The 20,925-nt window shown below is 38.4% G+C and overlaps 2 protein-coding genes and 1 long non-coding RNA gene across 5 annotated transcripts; 1 reads left to right on the top strand and 2 right to left on the bottom strand.

Moving 5' to 3' along the window:
* Window positions 1-485: 485 nt before the first annotated feature.
* Window positions 486-4,563, bottom strand: psmg2 (proteasome (prosome, macropain) assembly chaperone 2). Of its 2 annotated transcripts, none has more exons than XM_031296218.2 (7): window positions 4,310-4,563; window positions 3,486-3,657; window positions 2,910-2,968; window positions 2,538-2,656; window positions 2,266-2,445; window positions 1,015-1,155; window positions 486-848 (listed from the first exon to the last, which is right to left on the bottom strand). In XM_031296218.2, exons 1-7 carry the CDS (start codon window positions 4,364-4,366, stop codon window positions 731-733), a joined length of 846 nt encoding a protein of 281 aa, XP_031152078.1. In that variant the 5' UTR covers window positions 4,367-4,563; the 3' UTR covers window positions 486-730. The 2 variants fall into 2 exon arrangements, with proteins under 2 accessions (XP_031152078.1, XP_031152079.1); XM_031296219.2 differs by having other exon boundaries at window positions 1,035-1,155; window positions 4,310-4,562.
* On the top strand, window positions 1,091-3,780 carry LOC116047410. The gene is made up of 2 exons (XR_004104378.2): window positions 1,091-1,180; window positions 2,201-3,780. It is a non-coding gene; the product is annotated as an uncharacterized LOC116047410 (long non-coding RNA).
* A 740-nt stretch (window positions 4,564-5,303) lies between the features above and the next one.
* Window positions 5,304-12,533, bottom strand: LOC116047407 (probable 2-ketogluconate reductase). Of its 2 annotated transcripts, none has more exons than XM_031296211.2 (7): window positions 12,269-12,533; window positions 11,727-11,848; window positions 9,322-9,700; window positions 8,858-9,026; window positions 6,779-6,957; window positions 6,565-6,661; window positions 5,304-5,827 (listed from the first exon to the last, which is right to left on the bottom strand). In XM_031296211.2, exons 1-7 carry the CDS (start codon window positions 12,441-12,443, stop codon window positions 5,671-5,673), a joined length of 1,278 nt encoding a protein of 425 aa, XP_031152071.2. In that variant the 5' UTR covers window positions 12,444-12,533; the 3' UTR covers window positions 5,304-5,670. The 2 variants fall into 2 exon arrangements, with proteins under 2 accessions (XP_031152071.2, XP_031152072.2); XM_031296212.2 differs by having other exon boundaries at window positions 6,526-6,661; window positions 11,727-11,844; window positions 12,269-12,382.
* Between the last annotated feature and the right edge of the window lie 8,392 nt (window positions 12,534-20,925).

The raw sequence follows: 20,925 nt of genomic DNA, 5'->3' as shown, positions 1-20,925 counted from the left end.
TACTGGTATTTCACTATATGTCAAACTATTACTCTAAAAATACTTTTAGGATAGAAATTATGATCCCTTAACTGTTTCTAAGCAAATATCTGTTAATGGCATAATATATGTAATATTTTAAATTGCTTTTTAGGGGCAAGCGGAGCCAAACCTTCATTTTATGATTCCCCCTTAAAATTGCAGAACATTCCTTTCCCACAAGCAGTGATACACAGAAACCACCCAAAACAATGATGCAGACAGAAAGGAAAACCACAAACTTGGCAGAACAGCTTTACAAAGTAAACGTATTAATCAGAGTGCTGCCTTGTTACCACTATGAAGTTGTTGTAACATGTTTGTAGGAAAGAATCAAATTACAGAGAGGTGGGACTGCCAGGAATACAGAATGGCACCTGGCCAACTACTTTCAGTTAGGCGGGCGGGGGCAGGGTCCGGTGAGAGTAACATAATCAAAGTCTTAATCATTAGATAAATTCACACTGGATTCTTATCGCAATGTTTTATTGGAAAAAAAACATTTAAATGCTGCAATACAAGGAAATAGTATTCCAGAAGTGCATGTGTGGGTCAATTCCTGTACATGACATAATGTTTGTACATTTAAAGATTATTCTCAAAATAAAGTTGTGGTAGGGTTCTTGTGGGGTCAGTTTACAACTAAGTTTTAGATCCAGACCAAGTAAACTCAATATAATACATATATAAGACTTTGCTGCAGTTCCCTATGCTAATTATTAAAATAGCAAAAACTAAATATGTGTGTATCAGAACAGTGCTGGAGGGATACCGCTGCCAAAAAGAAGACTCCAGGAAGTGGGGATCTTCCATTTGTTGGGCTTTTGGCTCTGAAATGTGAATCAGGCAAAATCATAATTAGAAAGTAATAGTCGCAAATCACACATTATAGTATATAGTGAGTTCTGAAACAAACTAAGCATGTTGTCCACCATGACAGAATACTTTTCTTAAACAAGTTTAAAGTCTCTGCAAGTTTTTTTTCTGTAACCTAACTGTATGTAAGGCTGTCTTACGGGATTTTCCAGCAGATGAAGCCAGTTGTTGAGGTGGTTGACAAGCGTGAAGGCATCTGGGATGTTGTCGCCTTCTGAACAGAAGAGCAGCAGCACAGCCAGAGGGAGATCTTCTGCACAGCTGAACACAACATCCAGCACACATGGTCAAACACAATAAAACACCCCTGATCAAAACCTATTACAGGGTGGTTTCAGCGTGATGAATTTAAAAAATATTGTAGTAGAGAAAGTGTGTTTGTTATCCAGTTTTATATTATCCAGTAGCAGTATGCTAGAATTGAACAGAAGGACAACGTTTTCATAATTATGACTGAGCATCTTGTTATTATGAGAAAGAATACAGACGTGGTTAACAGTCAACACATGGTAACACGTCACATGCTGCTTGCTACACACACATTCAGCTGGTGAACAATTATTACTGCATTTAATGAGTAAATTATATCAGGATGCAACATAACCAGCTCAACGTTCAGTGTGTTGCTGTATTTGGTTAATTATACAGAACCATGACTCCTGTCTCCCAGACAGGGCAGTTGCAACCCTATTTGTACTTCTTAGAACCTCTAAAATGAGTCTCACTTTTTAACTTTAAAGTGCTCATATTGTGCTTTTTGGCTTTTCCCCTTTCCTTTATTGTGTTATATATCTTTTTGTGCACGTTATAGGTTTACAAAGTGAAAAAGCCCAAAGTCCACTCCAAAGGGACTTACCATCTCCAACAGAAAACACTGTTCACAAACTGCTCCAAACAGCTCTATTGTAGTCCAGCCTTTACTTCCGTGACAAACGTGCGTCACTTTGTAACACACGTAATAATGCTCGCCTAGCTGCTAGCATGGCACTCCCTCATACTCTGCAACTGACTAGCTAGCAGTACTTACTGCACATGTGCGACTCCCAACAAAGATGGAACAGAAGTGAGATGTCTCACTCTGTAGCTAAAACAGAGAGCTCAACACACAGGGTGAAAAGAGAAGCTGCAGCAATGTGCAGTACAAGAAATATATGGTGTTTTCTGAAAATTAAACCACATAAACCTATTCTGGTACAACCTCTAAATACAATTATGAACCTGAAAATCAGCATAATATAAGCACTTTAAAAATAAATAAAAATGCACACAAATAATCCATCTAAAATGTATATTTGTGTTCTTTCAGATAAATTATGATATGAGGTCTGCATGAAGTTGCCAACAGGCAGATGCAGCTCTCTCTCTCGGTACCTGTCTGTGTAAAGTCCTTTGGTTATGCCTCCTCCGGGGATGTAGAGGCGTGGCTCTGTGTTGGCGTCTGTCAATCCTGGGAAGGCCGACACTCGCTCCATCTCCTTCCAGCCAAGGTCCTTCAAAGCATCCGCACTCACCTTCAGCAGGGACGGAGTGACCAGGTACCTCAAAGGAGTGCTAACATGGACACAAATATGTTAGCAGAGATCACTGCAAACAGCAAAGGCAAAGAAATGCAGCGATGATGTGAAGTCCACGGTTGGAAGTACCCTTGTAGCTGTTGGTCGTCCCTCTGGTAGGCATGGCTGCTGGACAGAACTACAGTCCTGGAGAACCCGCTGGCTTTGATCCAAGACACGAGCAACTGACGGAACTTTTTGGATTTTGTCTGCAATTAAAACAAAGGTTCGAGCCACAAATACAGTAAATACACCCACTCCATTCTAGGTCCATGGAAACACAAACTACATCATCATCATCATACATAAATGTGTAGTTCATGCTCTCTTAAAACATATCTCAGCTTAAAAAAAACTAGATTATACAATTGAAAAGGTAGGCCTCAAACTCAAGAGAACACTCATTTAGGTCATAAAAAATGAAGAATCACCTCATGCCGATATGCAACAGACTGATTTTACCTGAATAATTGGTGCTCTGATTTGAAGAACTGCCATCTTCAGTTCTGCTGCTGTGTAAACTGTTGATGAGGAAAGGTTAACAGATTAATTGTGGGTTAGTTTTTTTGAATGTGTTGGGTTTCTTTTTAACTTCACAGCAGTGACAAATTACACTGCTGACACTTGTCTCACAATTTATTCACAGTGTGCCGACACCCACTGAGACCCTGTCTATTCGGTAAAGAAGCACCATTCAGTCTTCATTTTAGTCTTTGACAACCAATGACTTTGGGAGAATGTAGAGAAACACCATAAGACAACTGGACCAGAAGACACTGACAGGAGACATGGCCTGTTTATCAAACAGTACAACACATTTAACACTAATAGCTTTCAGTACAGATCAGTGTTTTTGGCTACACTTGCAGATTAGCAAACTATACTTGCACAGACAAATTAAAGTTAGTATTAGTTATATTAGCAGAATTGAATGAATAACAAAGTACCTCAAACAGGCCCTCAGTGCTGGTTTAATAGAGAACATACTTCACAGATGAAATTTGCACATTTATTATGTCTTATTTACTTAGATGGTACCTTCTGCAGGGGTGTGCAGCTCCTCAGCATCTTCTTTGCAGGTAGCGTACGGGTTGTTTCCAGTCATGGGAATGAGACAGTCTGTGTGTATGTAGCCAACTCTGCTCATGTTGAGAGTGGACACAATGAGGTCCACAGCCAGCTGGCCCACATTCCCAACAGCCACTGCTGGCTGGTGGGGAGAATACAAGTATGAATTGTTTCATTCTTTTTTTCGTGCAAAAATCCAGCTGCATTTCATGGTTTAGTAACGAATTGCAGCCCTATATAAAAAGGTAAATGGTGATAACATAAATGGAAATACATGAGTAACATTTGACAGTAAAACAGTCACAAGTGCCATTTATCTGCATTGAGTACTTTTGATACGCTCGTACTTTAACTTTTACTATGCAGGACTTTAATTTGTAATTGAATATCCTAACAGTGTGGTATTAGTACTTTTAGCTTTCTAATCTGTAATTCTGGGCTACATATGTAAATAAAATTGACATGGCTTGGACTTGACTCTGGTCCCATTAAATAACTAAAACTGTACCATCTTTTAGGACTTGAAGAATCTGTATTTTTATAATAATCGGGTGGGGGTTTCCGCTTTCTTTAATGTAACTGTCACAATACCTCCATCCAATAAAAGTCAGTATAGCAAACTGGCACTGACAAAACTTTGCCGGATATTTGTCCGGTAAGACCTTGCGTCTAAAATAAAACTACAAAGCGTAAGCACTGACTCATTAATACTAACACACATTGTGCAAAGCAGCCATGAAATCAACACGTAGCTATATTTTGCCTCTGTCCAAGTGAAATCATGTGTCACTCACCATGACGAGGGTGAAATCTTTGAAGGAGGGCGGTGAGTTTTGCGAAGAGATAAACATGGTGCCGATTAGCTACCAGACACACAGAGCCAAACAGGTACTGAGTAAGAGATTTAAATGTAATTATACTATATTCTCCAGGAAGTTTTCACTTCTATTTTTATGCCTGATTGCTGCTTGTGAGGACCTTCTGACTCGGCGTCGATTGTTGATGATTGTGCGACTTTAGGGCCTCCTGTGAATGCCTGAGTAAAATGTATCTGTGAAGGTTTATTTCTGAAAAAAAATGTTAGTAAAGGGCTGTAACGACTGTCACAATCTGTGTTTATCGGTGTATGTATCTCCTTTAGGATAAATATTTGAAATAGTGTTTTAGGAGTTTCTATTACAATCAGGCATATTAACGGTCAAACTACAGCTCCACAAAGATTTCTTGCGTAGTAGAGATCTGCAACCCCCTTCCTCCTAAATTTTAAACATTACATTTTAAACACAACTACTACATTTACAATACTACTACTACTGCTGCTACTACTACTACTACTACTACCAATACAAATTATATATATATACTGCAAACAGGGTAAAGAGCATCAAAATATACTTTAAGTATCAAAAGTAAAAGTACTGCAGAATGCCCATTTCAGAATTCAATCACTTATGTGTTTGTAGTACTCTATTTCCTCAATGCATCAAGATAATTACATTCTTTCACGTTTTCAAACATGTAGAGGAACCCCCTGCCCATTGTTACACTAAATTAGAGGTCAATCAGAGCTTGCATTAAGAAATGACTTGAGTTCAGATGTATCATCTTCCTTTCACCTTGGCTTTATTTTGAATTAATGTTATTTATGGGGTGTGCCAATATCTGTCAGTTTAACCACTTTTGCAGTAAATGTATTTCATATGTGGAAGATCTAAAAGAATATGAACATTTGCAAGCATGTTGTGCTTTGTTTTACATCTGGTAGGGGTCATGAAGGTCAAGTGTGCAAGGTGCAAAATCTGTGGTAGCTTTATTATCTTTCTTTTTTTGTTGGTGCAGCATGTACATATACTTTGTATTTTAATGTCACAGTCATTCAGTATAACTAAGTTGTTATGCTACACTAAAGTACACTTAACGTTAAAATCCTCATGTAATCATGTCATTTCTAACATGTATTGTTGTTTACAGACAAGTGACATTAAACATTTGCTAACTGATACATTTTATTAGTCTTAATATAACAAATCATCATTTTTATCGAGGTAATTGTGGCAGAGCTTTAGACAGAACGGTCAAACAGCTAATGTATGTACTTAATTTTGCAATAGGAAACTACTTCTTACTACAGACAGTTGAGGTACTATCAGTGAAGTCATTTTGGTTTGACTTCATTGGGAATAGTTTGGCCTTTCAGTGCAGCCATAGCATTTTCTACCATCCTCTGCACCATCCTTCTTGTTGTAGTGTAGGTGTTGGTGCCAATGTGGGGGGTGATCAGCACATTAGGAAGGCCAAGGAGAGGATGATCCCTGCACAAGATGGAGAAGAGGAGTTGTAAGGAACCAACAGGGAGTTGGTTGAGTGTTGGCAAATGTTAAATTCTGCTTCCTTTCACTATTAGCTGCTTGTTACAGCCGGATGGCTGATGAGAGTGAAGTTGCGTTCCAGAAAACCAAAACAACAAGCTAAAAGACGCTAAAACCGTCGTAGAGCTGTACAGAGCTGCAGGGTGATACTTCTCTGTACGTTCGTGACAAGTGACATCTTTCACATACATTTGATCCATAAAAACACTGCCTAGTGCAGCTTTGAAGAAAATTGACATAATAATTTATACTTGTAGTAGAAATACAAAAAGAAACATTCTTGACCCCCAAATCAAAACTGTATCTTATTTTATATTTATGAATGAAACTGGCTTTGATCTGTATGAAACTTGTTTGCCAGCAGCCTACATACTGTGTTCCTCTGTGATCAATTGATGTGACAAGGTTGATATTTGTACAGTTAAGTGAGACTATGTAACTTTTGCTGGGAATTGACTCAGTAATGTTGTTGTAATGTAAAAGTACCCGCATCATTTTTTTATCTAAAGTAAGACTGTAATAGCAAAACTCCTTAGTGTACTGAACTGAGCAAGAGTGTGTTTTATTGCTCATGGGTACTACAAAAAAAAAAAAATTCAAAGAGGAAGGATGTTCTTCTTTCAAAAGTTACACAGTCTCACTTTAATGAACTGAACTGTGATTGGAGAGTGTGGTGAGACCTTGGTAGAGGTTCAGGGTGAGTCACGTCTAATGCCGCCGCACGAATTGTTCCAGATTGCAGAGCCTTGACTAAAGCATCCTGGTCCACAACCAGACCTGAGGCATGAAGGGTCCAAAAGTGCATTAAACATCAGTGTTTCAGAATAATGTCACAGTAGTGTTTGTAATTCTTTAACCAAGATTAGTGAAGTCTAGGAAACACATTATCCTCACCTCTGCTGATGTTGACCAGTGTTGCTGTGGGTTTCATGAGGGACAGCTCTCTGTGGCTGATCAGGCCTGTGGTTTCAGGGGTCAGGTTGACCGCCAGCATGACGAAGTCCGACGCTTTCAGCAGGTCATCCATGTTGTCATGGTAACTCGCACCCACTGCCTGCTCATCTTCAACACTCCTAAACAGCACATAGAAAAGATGAAGCTGACCATTACAACCGTCTCATTTATTCATTGCTTTATAATATCTGGTTATAGTAGTGAGTACAGACGTTGGCAAAGCTTTTTTCATCCATTATTTACGGTGGCCGACAGGGGCAAACGCCCTGCAACTTAAGAAAACACACGCAAATAGACAAAACACAAGCAAATTAAGAAAACAACTTCATTAATTTGACAACACATGCGCAGCATTCAGCAAACGCGCTGCAAATACCACAACACAACCAAATACATAAACGCACTGCAAATAAAAAACGATGCAAAAAGAAAAGCACGCAAACCCCGAAAAAAGAAGCGATGCAAAAAGAAAAACAACTTCATTAATTTGACAACACATGCAGCATTCAGCAAACGCGCTGCAAATATCACAACACAACCAAATACATAAACGCACTGCAAATATTAAACGATGCAAAAAGAAAAGCACACAAACCCCGAAAACAAATGCAACAAAAAAACGCTGCATCCAGATTACACAACGGAAGTTCTCCAGGCCTCCAGAAGGAGCAGCTAAGTGGAACAGCTGGATTTTCGACCGTTATTAACCGATATTAAATTCATATTATTATTATTATTATTATTATTATTATTATTATTATTATTATTATTAATAACATATTATTCATATACAGTCTATGCTCCCGTCTCATGCCCTCCCGGCTGGTGCTGTCCCCGAGCTTCGGCTTTTCAAAATAAAAGCTCGCGTCTGGTCCGCTATGTGTTTGTACTTTGGAGTGTTGGATGTTTGTGAACTAAACAGTACGGCAATCATGCTAATGAATACAATAACTTTTTCAGCAGATGTCTTACTTACAACACGTTGGGAGTTAGCAAAGCAGTTTTGTGTTTATAAACACAAAACTGCTTTGCTAACGTGTTGTAAGCCTTACATATAAATATGTGCGGGCGGGATTTATTCAGTTTGATAAATCCCACGGTAAATTGGCTGGTTTACTAACAGGGAGGGACTAGAGTCTGTTTTTTGTATTTCAAGAGCGAATTTCACCACAATATGAATACAGATTGATCACTTATTTTGTTGGTAACCGTTGTTGTATAATCACAATATTACACTTGAGGAGGCCTACTACCTATTAAACCCTCTCATGTGGCTTAAACAAACGTCAACGTTAAACGCTGATGCAGTTTTAAATGTTTTATCACCACGAGTTTACAGACGTCTCTGCTGATTGAGTATCAGCTGGGACCTGAGCCGAGACACACCCACCAAACGAGAGAAAACAGATCTCAAACATAGATTTAATATTTACAGTCTATGCAGTCAATGCAGTTTCTTTCTCTCTCTCTCTCTCTCTCTCTCTCTCTCTCTCTCTCTCTCTCTCTCTCTCTCTCTCTCTCTCTCTCTCTCTCTCTCCCCGTGAGGTCGAAAATCCAGCTGTTCCACTAGCTGCTCCCTCTAGAGGTCTGGAGAACTTCCGTTGTGTAATCTGGATGCAACGTTTTTTTGTTGCATTTGTTTTCTGGGTTGGTGTGCTTTTCTTTTTGCATCGTTTCATATTTGCAGTGCGTTTATCTGTTTGGTTGTGTTGTGGTATTTGCAGCGCGTTTGCTGAATGCTGCGCATGTGTTGTCAAATTAATGAAGTTGTTTTCTTAATTTGCTTGTGTTTTGTCTATTTGCGTGTGTTTTCTTAAATTGCAGGGCGTTTGCCCCTGTCGGCCACCGTAATTATTGGATCTTGACATATTATATCATCCCAAAATTGTCATAAATCATTTTTTCCCCTAACTTTATTTTTTGGCTGTACAACAGATATATAGTTTCAGGAATTTTGCCTGTATTTGATATGACATTTCTAAATAAACCAAAAGAACTATTTTGTCATAAAACTTTTACCTCCTACTCCTGTTGTGATACAGGATCTTCATGTCAAACCCTTTGCCTCTTTGAGCAATTTTGCAGCCAATGTGTCCCATTCCAATAATTCCCAGAGTCGACCCTGTGACTTCAACTCCCATCTGGCATTGTGTATGCGTGGTGTTGGGGTTAACGGATATTTGGTGACCTATGGAAAATCAGGACATTCCCTTAAAAAAGTTTTTTTTATTATGACCAATGCCACATTGACGAGCATACTGCCTCTTGTTTGGCCTCCTGCGACAAAAAATGTATGAGCACATAATGTTTAGTTTTTTTGTCAGACTTGCTCTCAAAGCCGTATAAGTGGAAACAGCTGAAAGTCTTAGTTTTGTAATTGTAAGGATTCACTTAAACTTTGACCTCGGGAGTCTTAGGATACATGGCGTCGTTCAGATTGTAAAGCCCTTTTAAGAAAATGTATGCTTTTGGTCTTGACTCACCTTCAACGATATTGCGTGCCGATGCCAGAAGCAGACCCATTGCAATATCAGCAGTGGCATTGCTCACCACACCAGGCGTGTTGGTCACCTTCACTCCCAGACTGGTGATGTACGACACATCCAGGTGGTCGATGCCCACTCCTCCGTTGGCGACTACCTTCAGCGAGGGAAGTGAACTGAGCAGCGCAGGCTCGGGTGCGGGAAGGGCGTTCCACACAAACATGGCCTGGATTTTAGGACCGTGCAGCAGAGGGTTTTGAAGGAAATCTTTGTGGCAGATGATTTGGAAGTGTTGTTTCATTATGTCAGTAACCTCTTCGATGTAACCTTGTCCGCCCACTTCTGAGATCAGAGCCCATGGCTTGTTGTCCTCCATTACCTGATGGGATAAAACACAAGTCAAAGAGGGGACAGAGGTGGAGTATATGGTGTCTGAAAATGCCCCGGCCCATCCATGACCTACATGTTGGCTTGTTCATTTCTAACACTGCATTGTAACTTTTATTCTTGTATTTTATACCTGTCCTATTCTATTATAGCTTGTTTTTATTTTCTATTCCCTTTAATGCATGTATTTAATTGTTTTAATTGCTGTTTAATGTTTTATGTAAAGCACTTTGAATTGCCTTGTTGCTATATAAATAAAGTTGCCTTGCCTCTAGAGTCAAATCCATTCTCATTAATGAAATATTAATTAACTTCAGCCTCTTTTTGTTCATGTTAAACAGCTATTTTGTATGTAAATCGTTTCTGTATTTATGGTTTATTCATATTATTGTTTAATATGTTCATGTTTATGTATGCACCAAGCCACCAACCCCCAAGGCAAATTCCTATAAGTGTTACTTAGACTTAGACTTCTCTTTATTGATCCTTTTGGGATGACTCCCGCAAGGAAATTGGATTTCCAGCAGCAGATTTCAGCTTACAAACACTTGTATAGAAAATAAAGAGGTATAAAAATACAGTATAGAAAATACAGTATAAGAATAACAATAACAATAAACTTTTAGCTATAAATAGGAAGTAAACAAAAAGTAAATAAACAGTAAAACAAAAAACTATAGATAAATATATAGGACTGTGTATGGCATTGTGTTATTATACAGTGACTAAATGACATTTAGCATAAATTAGCAGTTAAGAGCAGTTAGAGTGTCCAGTTATGTATATGAGTAAATTATTAATTAAATTGCACAGTGAATGAGTGAGTGAGTGAGTGAGTGAGTGAGAGATTTACTTGGCAATAAATCCTTTTCTGATTCTGATTCTGAACTCTCAACAACAACCAGTTACACATTCAAAAGTCACGATTAATGAGAATCAGTAGGACCTTAAAAACTTGCAAAAATTGGGAATGGACCGGACGTTACTCACAAGTGATCCTTGTTTGATTTCCCTCTGCTCTTGAACCAGGAAGAACTACAAGGGTATGTGGATGATTTCAAAATAAGAGCCCTTTTCAACACTAATACTATTGCTCCTATCCTTCTTCTATTACTGCCCTACAATATAATGAAATTATAACAACATTACTACTACTACTACTACTACTACTACTACTACTAGTAATAATAATAATAATAATAATAATAATAATAATAATAATAATAATAACAATAACAATAATAATAAGATAGTGTTTCAAAATAACCCAGGCCATAGATTTAGATTTACTTTTTTGGGTTATTAAAAAATGCCAAACACAGTGATACTAGTAACGTTGCAGAAACATGCATGAACAGAGACTGATGTCCATAAACCTGTTGCCCCTGCTGGGATACCCTGCAGGATGGCACAATACTTGGGTCAGAAGGTTCAGCAACACCATCCTGTTTAATGTCTCACCTGACTGGAAAAGTTGAGAGGTGTGGACTTTGACCCAGACTTCATTTTAGGCATCTGTATTAAATTTGAATTGTCAAGCCCAATCTGAGATAACACTGATGACATCATTATGACATCATTAAGGTTATTTTTTCAGACTTTTAGAAAGCTCCATTCAGAGCCACAAAGGACATGATGCAACTGTTCTCACACAGTACTCCTTGTGACAAGTAAACTGAGCATGGTCATGATTGGTGGAGTGTCCCTTTAAGTTGAATTTGGTTGCACTTAACTAATTCAAGTTGCACTTAAAGTCTGTGTTTCAATGTAATATTAGTATAATTTTATTTTAACTCACAATTACCACTGGACCGTAATTCAGCCTGAAATCTGACCTGCACCAAACACTCCTTCATCTCTCCCTCCTCTCCTATAACTCTATAATGTTAAACACTTAATTGCTTTGCACCACAATGATTATATGAATATAAGAGCCCTGCACCCTGCATCTTCTTACCCCAACCAAAGTTTGTATCCTGCATATCCCCCCAAATACTTGTGAACTGTATATTGCAAACCTTTTTGTGATGCAGTTGGCATACGGATCGGTGCATGTTTGTCACATTTAGGATCTGGGACGCTTGTGCTGGACCCCACAGTCTCCTCACACACCGAACATAGCAGACACTTTGCATTCTGGCTGGCAAATTCATGATATTGTCAATATAGATTTAATTATGTTAAAAATAAAAACAAAAAAACATGAGCACAGCATTACTGCTTATCTGTAAATAGGCCTATAGATTAAGATGATTAAAGAGGAAATCAATAAAAAGAATCCTCAAGAGATTTAACATAAAACAGAGGGAAGTAAAGTGTTACAAATATGTCATAAATGTGTCATACATATTGTATGTAAAAGGTGCATGCAGTAAAAGTCCATAGGTCAAATTGCTATGAATAAATTATTAACTTGTGGGTCAACTAAAGAATCCAAAACAAACCTGTGTGTGTGTGTGTTGAAAAAAAAAATGCATTAAATGATCCAAAAATATTTGATGCACGTAGTGGTGAAATGGCATCGAATTTGAATTTCACTTAATGTTAGTTGTGTTCTCACCTTCAGCTGGAGCTTGAGGAGTTTTTCTCCACCCTTCTGTTTCCTGACGCTCAGTTATGAGGAGTGCAAACGGAGGGGGTGAAGTAAGACATTTAGCTGGTCTTTGATAATATTCAACCTCCTGTTTGCTGTAGATGAAAAGATGAAACTTGAGAAGCTGATCTGAAAGCAGCATAGAGGGCTGTCTACACCCGATGGCAAAGGGAGGACAGGAAAAGAGGAATTCATTAGGCTCAGTGGCCGAGCAGGCAAAAGCTTCAGGGTGGTGATTGCACAAGACTGACAAGACCAACGGTCCGAAACTTGAGAAAAATATCCTCAATGGGCAAGTTAAGCAACTGTAGCAGCAAATAACAGTTGGAAAAGCAGAATATTAAAAAACAAAAGAGTAAATGTGGTTTTGTTACATGCATGAAAACTGACAGTTAACCAACTAAATTTATGACCACCATGTGCAAAAAGTATGGATTCTAGCATCAACACAATGTGGAAAAGGTATAAGATTACGAAAGACTTGTACACTATGAAAGTGTGGAGTAATATGAATTATGAACATCAATTAATCACATGTAAATTATAACAATAAGAGAGTTTTGTGAATATGAGAAATGATACTAACATTCAGATGAGTAAAACGTGTGTAAATTCACATAGATAAGTTCCAAAAAGAAACAAACAGCCATGTGTGAGGTTGCTACCCAGCTCTATTAATGTACTAACAATTTTAACATGACATAGTCATCTAAATGAGTGCTTTTTAACTTTTTGCAAGAAGAGTGCCTTTGATCTTTCTGAACTTTTTGTTCCTTCCAAAGAGCACCTCTGTGATTTGTTCAAACTTCTGAGCACTCCAGACTTTTTTCTTCTAAAGTCATTGAGAAGTGTCATAAAAAGTCATAAACGTAAAAAAAAAAAAAAAAAAAAAGAATCCGCAGTGCAGCACACATTTGCTCAATCACAAGAAAGGAATCAACTTAATGTTCATTATGTTTGTTTGTGTATGTATGCACCAATCACCAAGGCAAATTCCACGTAAGGTAACTACTGTGGCAATAAACTCCTTTCTGATTCTGATTTATTTATACAGTTCTTTTTAAAACTCAACAGAAGAAGGGAGAAGAAAGACATACTTGTGCTGGAGAAACTATCTAACTAAAAGTATAAAGTTAGATGGCAGAATCAAGTATATGGGGATGGTGTGCAGGCTGCTGTTGGATGAAATTTTGGTCACTAGAATTTCAATACTTACAGAACTTACTTTAGTGTCACCAATTTAAGAAAGACCCTTTTACTCTAACCTACATTAGGACGCAAATACCAATTGAACATACAACCACTAGGTGGCAGTAATACATTAACCTGTGGTGGCAGCACTGTGACTTCTTCACGTGTCTTTGAATGGGCCGTTAAAGTAAAGAAATATGTGCAAGTTGTGGCCTTAGTCTGGACATGAGAGTGAGTTCATATAATGTTTCATCAGAAGGGTTTTTACAGGCCTGCAGAGGTGAAATAATTGAGTAGCTATTTCACAAGAACATAGCAAGAAGTTACAAAGTTAAAAATTAAACAACAACAGATTCTTTTTCTGGCTCTTTGTTATCCCTGATGTAATCTTGTGATCCATCAAATTTATCTTGGGGCGGTCTCTATCCTCTATGTCGGGAAACATACTGTGTCAATAGGCCTTTCTCACAGCAGACATTTTGACATGTCATAGTAGGAAAAGCCTCAGATGTTTCTAATAACTAACTAATGATGACTCTGTTTTATGTGTTCAGTGAGAGTGACAGCGAGCAAGCATGATCTATACCAGGAACCAGAGGTGGGACAAAGTCATTGTTATGCAAGTCACAAGTAAGTCTCAAGTCTTTGCCCTCGAGTCCCGAGTCAAGTCGAGTCAAAGATGAGGCAAGTCCCGAGTTGAGTCACAAGTCAAAGCCAACAAGTCTCAAGTCGAGTCCAAAGTCCTACCATTTTAGTTTCGAGTCATTTCAGTTTCAGTGTATGCAATATTAAGAATATTTTCACTGCTTCAAAAGTCATAAGAAAGCCCTTTCTCTCAAGAAACTGAAGTCATATGCTTTATAGCAGTGGTTTTCAAAGTGGGGACGGGGACCCCTGGGTGCTGTGAGGGAGTGCTAGGGGGGCCATGGCAAGTTGGCATGAAAAGTATAGCAAAACAAAATAATTGAATAAATTAAATAATTAAAGTAAACCAAATTAAACCAAAAATAAGCTAAACAATATTCCCATTAGTTAAGAACTGCACTATAATAATCTATTGCATCTCTGAACATTACTACTATAATCGTTATTATTTTATTTTATTACATGGCTTGGTTGAATTCCAATGTAGAATGCGGTCTGTTATTTCTTGATAACAGACCGCTGCGAAGTATAACGGACCGTTGCCATGAAAAACAGAGCGTTGCTATGGACGCAGTTCGGTTTAGCGGAAGCAATACAATCGTTTTTAAATCAATAAACTCCTTTTTAAATCAATATTTTGTGTCAAAGTAATGATTTATTTGATAGGTAGCCATGTAATAAGCGGGATAATGTATAGCGAGGCGGTAGTTATAGCGAATACAACCCCTGATATGAAAAGGGAAGGCTAATGGTGGATCTACTGTGACTGTGTTATGGTAACATTACTTTAAAACGGACGTTGACATGATGTTGGCGAGGTTTTCCATCTGAGTGTGCTACACTCATGTACCTCATATAATCAGGGTTCAAAAATCCCTATTTTTGTAAGCATGAACCAGCAAGGGAGACGTGCGTTTACTGTGTCGTTGATACAGTAAATATGCAGCAGCTAGTATGTTACAGTACATACATCCGATAAGGTGCTTAGCATTCGTTCAAAACGTACCTTTCTTTGTGCAACTTAAGGTGTCGAACAAAGTTGGACGTTATGGCAGCTCCGTCTGTAATCTTCGACCCGCATGTTTTGCAAATTGCAACTCTTTTTTTGTCGACTACCTCGTAATTGTTATAGCCAAACGAAACTATCTTCGGTATCATTTTGCCAACTGGCTCGTTAGGGTTAGGGTTAGGGTCGTGCAGGCAGCGCGCGTGCTCTCTGCATGCATACAGGTGGTGCACATTTTTTTCACAGATGCAGATAAACTGAGAGCGGCGCGGCCGTGTGAACATTTTCTTCCCCAGTTTTCATGGGAAGTAGCAAGTCTTCTCGAGTCAAAAGGTGCAAGTCCAAGTGAAGTCACGAGTCATTGATGTTAAAGTCCAAGTCGAGTTGCAAGTCTTTGTACATTTTGTCGAGTCGAGTCTGAAGTCATCAAATTCATGACTCGAGTCTGACTCGAGTCCAAGTCACATGACTCGAGTCCACACCTCTGCCAGGAACCTGAAATGATAGCAACTTAATGGAATTCAGCCATTGTTAATTATTTACACCTGTGTTGTTTCTACTGTGGCCTATAAGTCACACAGAGGTGAAGAGCATTTTATATAGCAAAGGAATAAACTATAGCCTTATAACACATTTAGCCGTTTGCTTTAAAATAGCTTATTTTAACTTTTCATTTAACATTCTGTAAATACATCTACACTACATTGTGACATTTACAACACATTAACAGTGATTTACTATGTGTGTGTGTGTGTGTGTGTGTGTGTGTGTGTGTTCCTGCAACAAGCCAGAGCATCGGGGACGGTCACATGTGCAAGGCAGTTGCAGATCAGCAGCTTACCTGTTTTCACTGTTAAGTAATCTCCCCACCTGAAAGCATCTGCTCCTCTTCTCCTCCCTCTCCTCCCTGTAGCTCCTCATCCCTCCCTCTTTTCACTTCTCCTCTACACCTGTGTCTGTCGCTTCTCTTCACCTCTCCCATCTCCCCCTTCTTGCTTACTTGTCCACCCCTCTGTCATCTGGGCACTCCCCCAAACTTTCACCTCCAATCTTAACATTTTCTTATCCACCTTTCTTGTCCTTGCCTCCATCTTCCTCTCTTTTTAGATTTTTACCATCCCCTCTGGTGCTTTTTTTTTTATGTCTCTCCTTCATGCATCTGAGACTGCTTCCTCCTTTGTTCGTTTATCTATTCTGTCCAGGAGTCATTAAGGCTTTCATTAAGCTAGTTTAAGTTTAGATCTCCAGACAAGCTCCGGTTCGATCTGCCGCCACGCTTGACAGCAGGTGGCCTTTTGGCAAAGTGCTGACTCACGTGTTAGACACAGCAATTATATCCCTGGTTCATCACATAGCATTTTGGATATTGTTGACCGTACTCTTCTCTGATTAAATAAGCAGACATGGAAGTGTGATCCATGTCACATCAGGAGGTCAAAGGGCAAGTTTTATTTTGTATTTTAAGGACAATGCATCACATTTCATTAAAGCATAGTTTTCAATACCACCCCTCCTAATAAACACTTCATGGCTCAGTACGACAGAACATGTTGTGTGGCGTGTCATGGTCTGATGTTGGTTCACAGTTGAGGACTTGATACCTGTGGTGTTACAGCTGTCACGCAACAGCACAACTTACTGCCATGAGTCCACAGCCTCATCCTGACTCAGCTTATCGGCTCCGCAGAGCTCTTTGAAGTCAAGGTGTAATTGCTTTTCACTTTGCCTTTTCTGAGCAGATAAAAATAAAACTCCAAAACAATGCACATGACTTTGTAGGATTTATAAATGGTGTGATGTCATATCTGCTTTCTTGTATTTTCTGGCAGAAGTAAATTGCAGTGAAACCAGACATGTATCTATTTATAACTCTTTTTCTACTGTCAGTTCCAGAGATAAACTAAAAGTGATCTGGAAAGAGTCAGAAATGATGCAGGTTAATGCTAGTAATATTTTCCAACAATCAGCTAAATGTTTTAATGAATTGAACCAGATTTCTGTTTTGGTGGCTTGTTTGGGGTGCTTGCATTTATCATTTTAGATATGTAAATTAAGTTACATGTTGTTTACTTTGTGGGGGCATTTTTGCTTGCTGCAATCCTGCACATTATTGTGTCTTTTTAAAACTGTCATCGATAGTTGGCACTTCTCCAAGCATTAAACATATTTCCAGACCATGGTACCACTATATGGTGGGAGAAGTATTGAGATCCTTTACTTAAGTAAAAGTAACAATACAAGAGTGTGAAAATAGTAAATAAGTATTATCAGCAAAACAAATATTGTATTTGTTGTGTATTTGCCACTGTTGTCACATTTGTGCTAGTCTGGCTCAACAGATGTACATTGCTGGGATAAAGCCTGTTGTCTCTGCTGTCAGGGCTTAGCGCCGCCCAGGATGGTTGTGATTAGTTTAAAGAAATACAAATAAACCAGAGTTTTTTTCCCCTTTCCCAGAATATGGTGTAGCCAGACCATACTCCCTCGCTGACACAGTGCTGGGGATAGGTCTGGCAATGCGAGACTATGTTTGTGTTTACGTCTTGTGTCTTAATTGTGCTAAACCTGTTAGTGGGCATCTGCAGGACATTATGTTTCTGACCCAAAAAACGGTTAATATATGTTCTTAAAAAAAGTGCATGTCTTCTGTGACTCAGGCTTCCAACATAGGGTTTTTTCTCCTGGGATGTTACTGGACAAGTTTAGAGGATTTCTCCTCCTGCATGTGCTGTTGTCTTGCAGGAGTGCAACAGAGTGTTCACACTAGTGTCTTCTTAATGGTTCTGAAGAAGCTCCACATGCAACTCTCATGTCCTGGTTGAGAATAAATTCCCCTACTGGGTATAATCCAGTCAGCTTGAGCATTAGTCTGCTACTCATGACGCACAGGTCGACTCAGTAGAGCCGTCCTTGTTCTCTGACTGCTGTCAGATCACCTGTTCCTCTCTGATGTCCAGTAACACATGCTTTGTCTTTTGATACAGGGGACACCTTCAGTATACACTAAATAGGCCTACATATAAAACCACTTTTACTGCAGATCATAATAGCACATATTGTTCAGTAATTTTGCAGAGTCAGTATAAGAAACTTGAAAATGAGAACTGCAACAGAAACAGTAACAAAGTCATGATGATGCAGTCTTCATCTTTTGTAGTGGAGAACTTCTGAAAGTGTAACTTTTAAGAGACCTTTGCTCAATAAGATCACAATCCTCAGCCAGGGGATGGCTGCCAGAGAGCTTAGCTCAGATAGAAAATTCGGCCACACTCCTCGGGTTCAGAGCAGCACAAGGTTTGCTCTGTGTGGTTAGATAACAGATCAGCGAGAAGAGGTGTTTGGTCATCTACTGTGCAGCTCAGTGACTTCTTCATCCAGCAACAGCTACTTAGCCTCGTCTTATAGCCGCCGTTACATAATAACGGAGTCTGTGCAGAGCCATGGGCCGGCTGAGTTAGAAGTTCTCCAGTTCAAAGCATCTTGGCGGTTGTACTGTGGCAGGCTGGTACGCATGTGTATGTGTGTGTGTGTGTGTGTGTGTGTGTGTGTGTGTGTATATATATATGGATGAGTGCAGAGTTGGGGATTGCTCTCCAGTCAGATCAATGCTATCAGGCAAACCTATTAGTCAGAGGTTGCAGTGCTAGCTCCACAGTACTCAGGGACTCTCCCTCAGGGTCCAATTTACTGATGAGCTCTCTCACTTCTTTTGAGAGTGAGTAACAATGTTGAATGTTAAAGTCAACGACATGAGAATCACAGCATTATAATGTCAAACAATGCTACCATGGCACTGAACTACTCACCTGAAACTGCATTGGTACAGGCGTCAGAGTCACTCATGACCTAAGTTCAATCATTAAAAATGGATTTATTGACCTTTCATACGCTTTTGTATTTGTTTCCTTGTATATTTGGTTTGCTGTTTGAAATATGCAAGTTCTCGTTGTCATTTTAATTACAACAATGTCATGAGGTAGAAACCAATGTTACAGACAACAACAAGACAAAACCAGTAACATCTAAGGTTTTATGAGATTTGTGTAATACTGATCATGATCACAGATTGTATGGCACTCCTTGTACAGTATTGTTTTCGAAAACTGGATGTTAATGTTTTCTGTCATGGTTTAAAATATATGTTTGCTCATTCATCATTTGTTCCTGTTTGCTTGTTTATACTTTGTATGTAACTTCAGACCCTGCCACTCCCATCAGTAGATTAACTTCACCTGCTCATCCTCCCCACTCACCTGTTCCCAGTACATTAACCAGTCACTTCCATTCACCCCTGCCACATTGTCTCTGTGCTTTATGCCTTAGCTTTCCAGCATTTAGTTTATTGTTCAACCATTTTCTCAGCAAGCAGGAGGGGTTCTCTGTGTACTTTATAAGGCCATTAAGAATACGAGCTGAATAAGCCCGGTGGCTTTGACTTCCACTAATCATTTCAGGCAAAGCATGGCTCCCAATATGCCTGCAAGGGAACATAAACCATAAACTCTCTCATCATTATCATTCAATACTACTAATACAATAAATAAGCTTATTGTGAAGTCCCTCTAACAGAACATATCAACTAGAGGTAATGTAAGTGAATACAAAGAAAGTAAAAATGAAATAAAATGAAGTCTACAACTATTTATCTTTATCATTTGAATTCTTGCAAAGCACAAGGTTGCAAATACTCATTAGGGAAAAACAGCAAGGTGGAAAAAATACAAAATGCATGCAAAACTATGGTTAGAGAATGCATTTGCATTAAATTACATTTGCATTAAATTTCATTATTGAAGACAAGAATTTTGGAAAGTGTAACCTGAGCGCACATGCATTGCACGGCCGCACAAACAGCTAATAATAAGTTTTTCCTCTATTTTATCCTTCTGAAATATTTGAAATGCTGCTTTAAGGGTTTTTATTTGTTTAGTTTTTCCTATCAGCAGCAAGTGTCACAACCTCTAACCCGATAAACTCTTGTTAGCAAAAATACACAAGTAAACTCCGTCTTCTGAGGAGGACTGTGAGATGCTGCTAAAAGCAGCAGGAACAAGCTAGTGCGCTTGAAGTTAATATAATTTTTTGTCAAACAGAAAATATTATGTTAATATGAAAAAGATAAGATTGTGTAGGCTTATGTTTTAATTTAATTGGATGCTGTGTATTTGTGTAGACTTCTGACTACTGGCTTATGGGATGTATTTTTCTCCAGTTGCTAAAATGTATGATGACATCATAAACTTATGTAAACAGAAATGACTACTAACAGTTCATTTGTTCATTTGTATAGTGCTTTGTGCTTGATGTTCCTGCTTACATGACTGAATGCATCAAGTTTGCAGCGTTGAGTATTTGATGTAAAGTTTTCCAACCGTTTTTATTTGTGTTTGTATTTATTTATCTTATAATTGTTATTATTGTCTTTATTATTATTATTATTATTATTATTATTATTATTATTATTATTATTATATATAAAATATTATTCGGGAAAAAAAATAAGGAAAGGTAATGGATTGGTCCTCAGGGTACCAAAAAAGATTGAAATTACAAAAACAGAGCAAAGGAAACATAACAACAAAAATGAGGAGATGTAGGCCTATACCATAAAAAAAAAATAATAATAATAATAATAATAATAAGAAATAAAACTATAAATATAAATACAGGAGAGTGTACAGTATTTAGAGAAACAAATATACAATAAATAGAAATATGAAAGCTACAATGTATTGTATGCGCAGTAATGTCATGTAATACCAAAAGACTGTTCAGTATTACA

The sequence above is a fragment of the Sander lucioperca genome, chromosome 16 (assembly GCF_008315115.2).
Source record: "Sander lucioperca isolate FBNREF2018 chromosome 16, SLUC_FBN_1.2, whole genome shotgun sequence".
Lineage (NCBI taxonomy): Eukaryota > Metazoa > Chordata > Actinopteri > Perciformes > Percidae > Sander > Sander lucioperca.
This window is presented reverse-complemented; position numbering and strand designations above follow the sequence as displayed.

What these genes read in the sequence shown, in the direction of transcription:
- psmg2 (XM_031296218.2), bottom strand. Translation starts at nt 4,366, where the DNA reads ATGTTTATCTCTTCGCAAAACTCACCGCCCTCCTTCAAAGATTTCACC. An exon ending in AAGATTTCACCCTCGTCATG is followed by an intron (nt 3,658 to 4,309) that starts GTGAGTGACACA and finishes TCTCCCCACCAG; the next exon opens with CCAGCAGTGGCTGTTGGGAA. An exon ending in TCAGAGCACCAATTATTCAG is followed by an intron (nt 2,657 to 2,909) that starts GTAAAATCAGTC and finishes TTTTAATTGCAG; the next exon opens with ACAAAATCCAAAAAGTTCCG.
- LOC116047407 (XM_031296211.2), bottom strand. Translation starts at nt 12,443, where the DNA reads ATGCTGCTTTCAGATCAGCTTCTCAAGTTTCATCTTTTCATCTACAGC. An exon ending in TCCTCAAGCTCCAGCTGAAG is followed by an intron (nt 11,849 to 12,268) that starts GTGAGAACACAA and finishes TGAATTTGCCAG; the next exon opens with CCAGAATGCAAAGTGTCTGC. An exon ending in GGCACGCAATATCGTTGAAG is followed by an intron (nt 9,027 to 9,321) that starts GTGAGTCAAGAC and finishes GATTTTCCATAG; the next exon opens with GTCACCAAATATCCGTTAAC.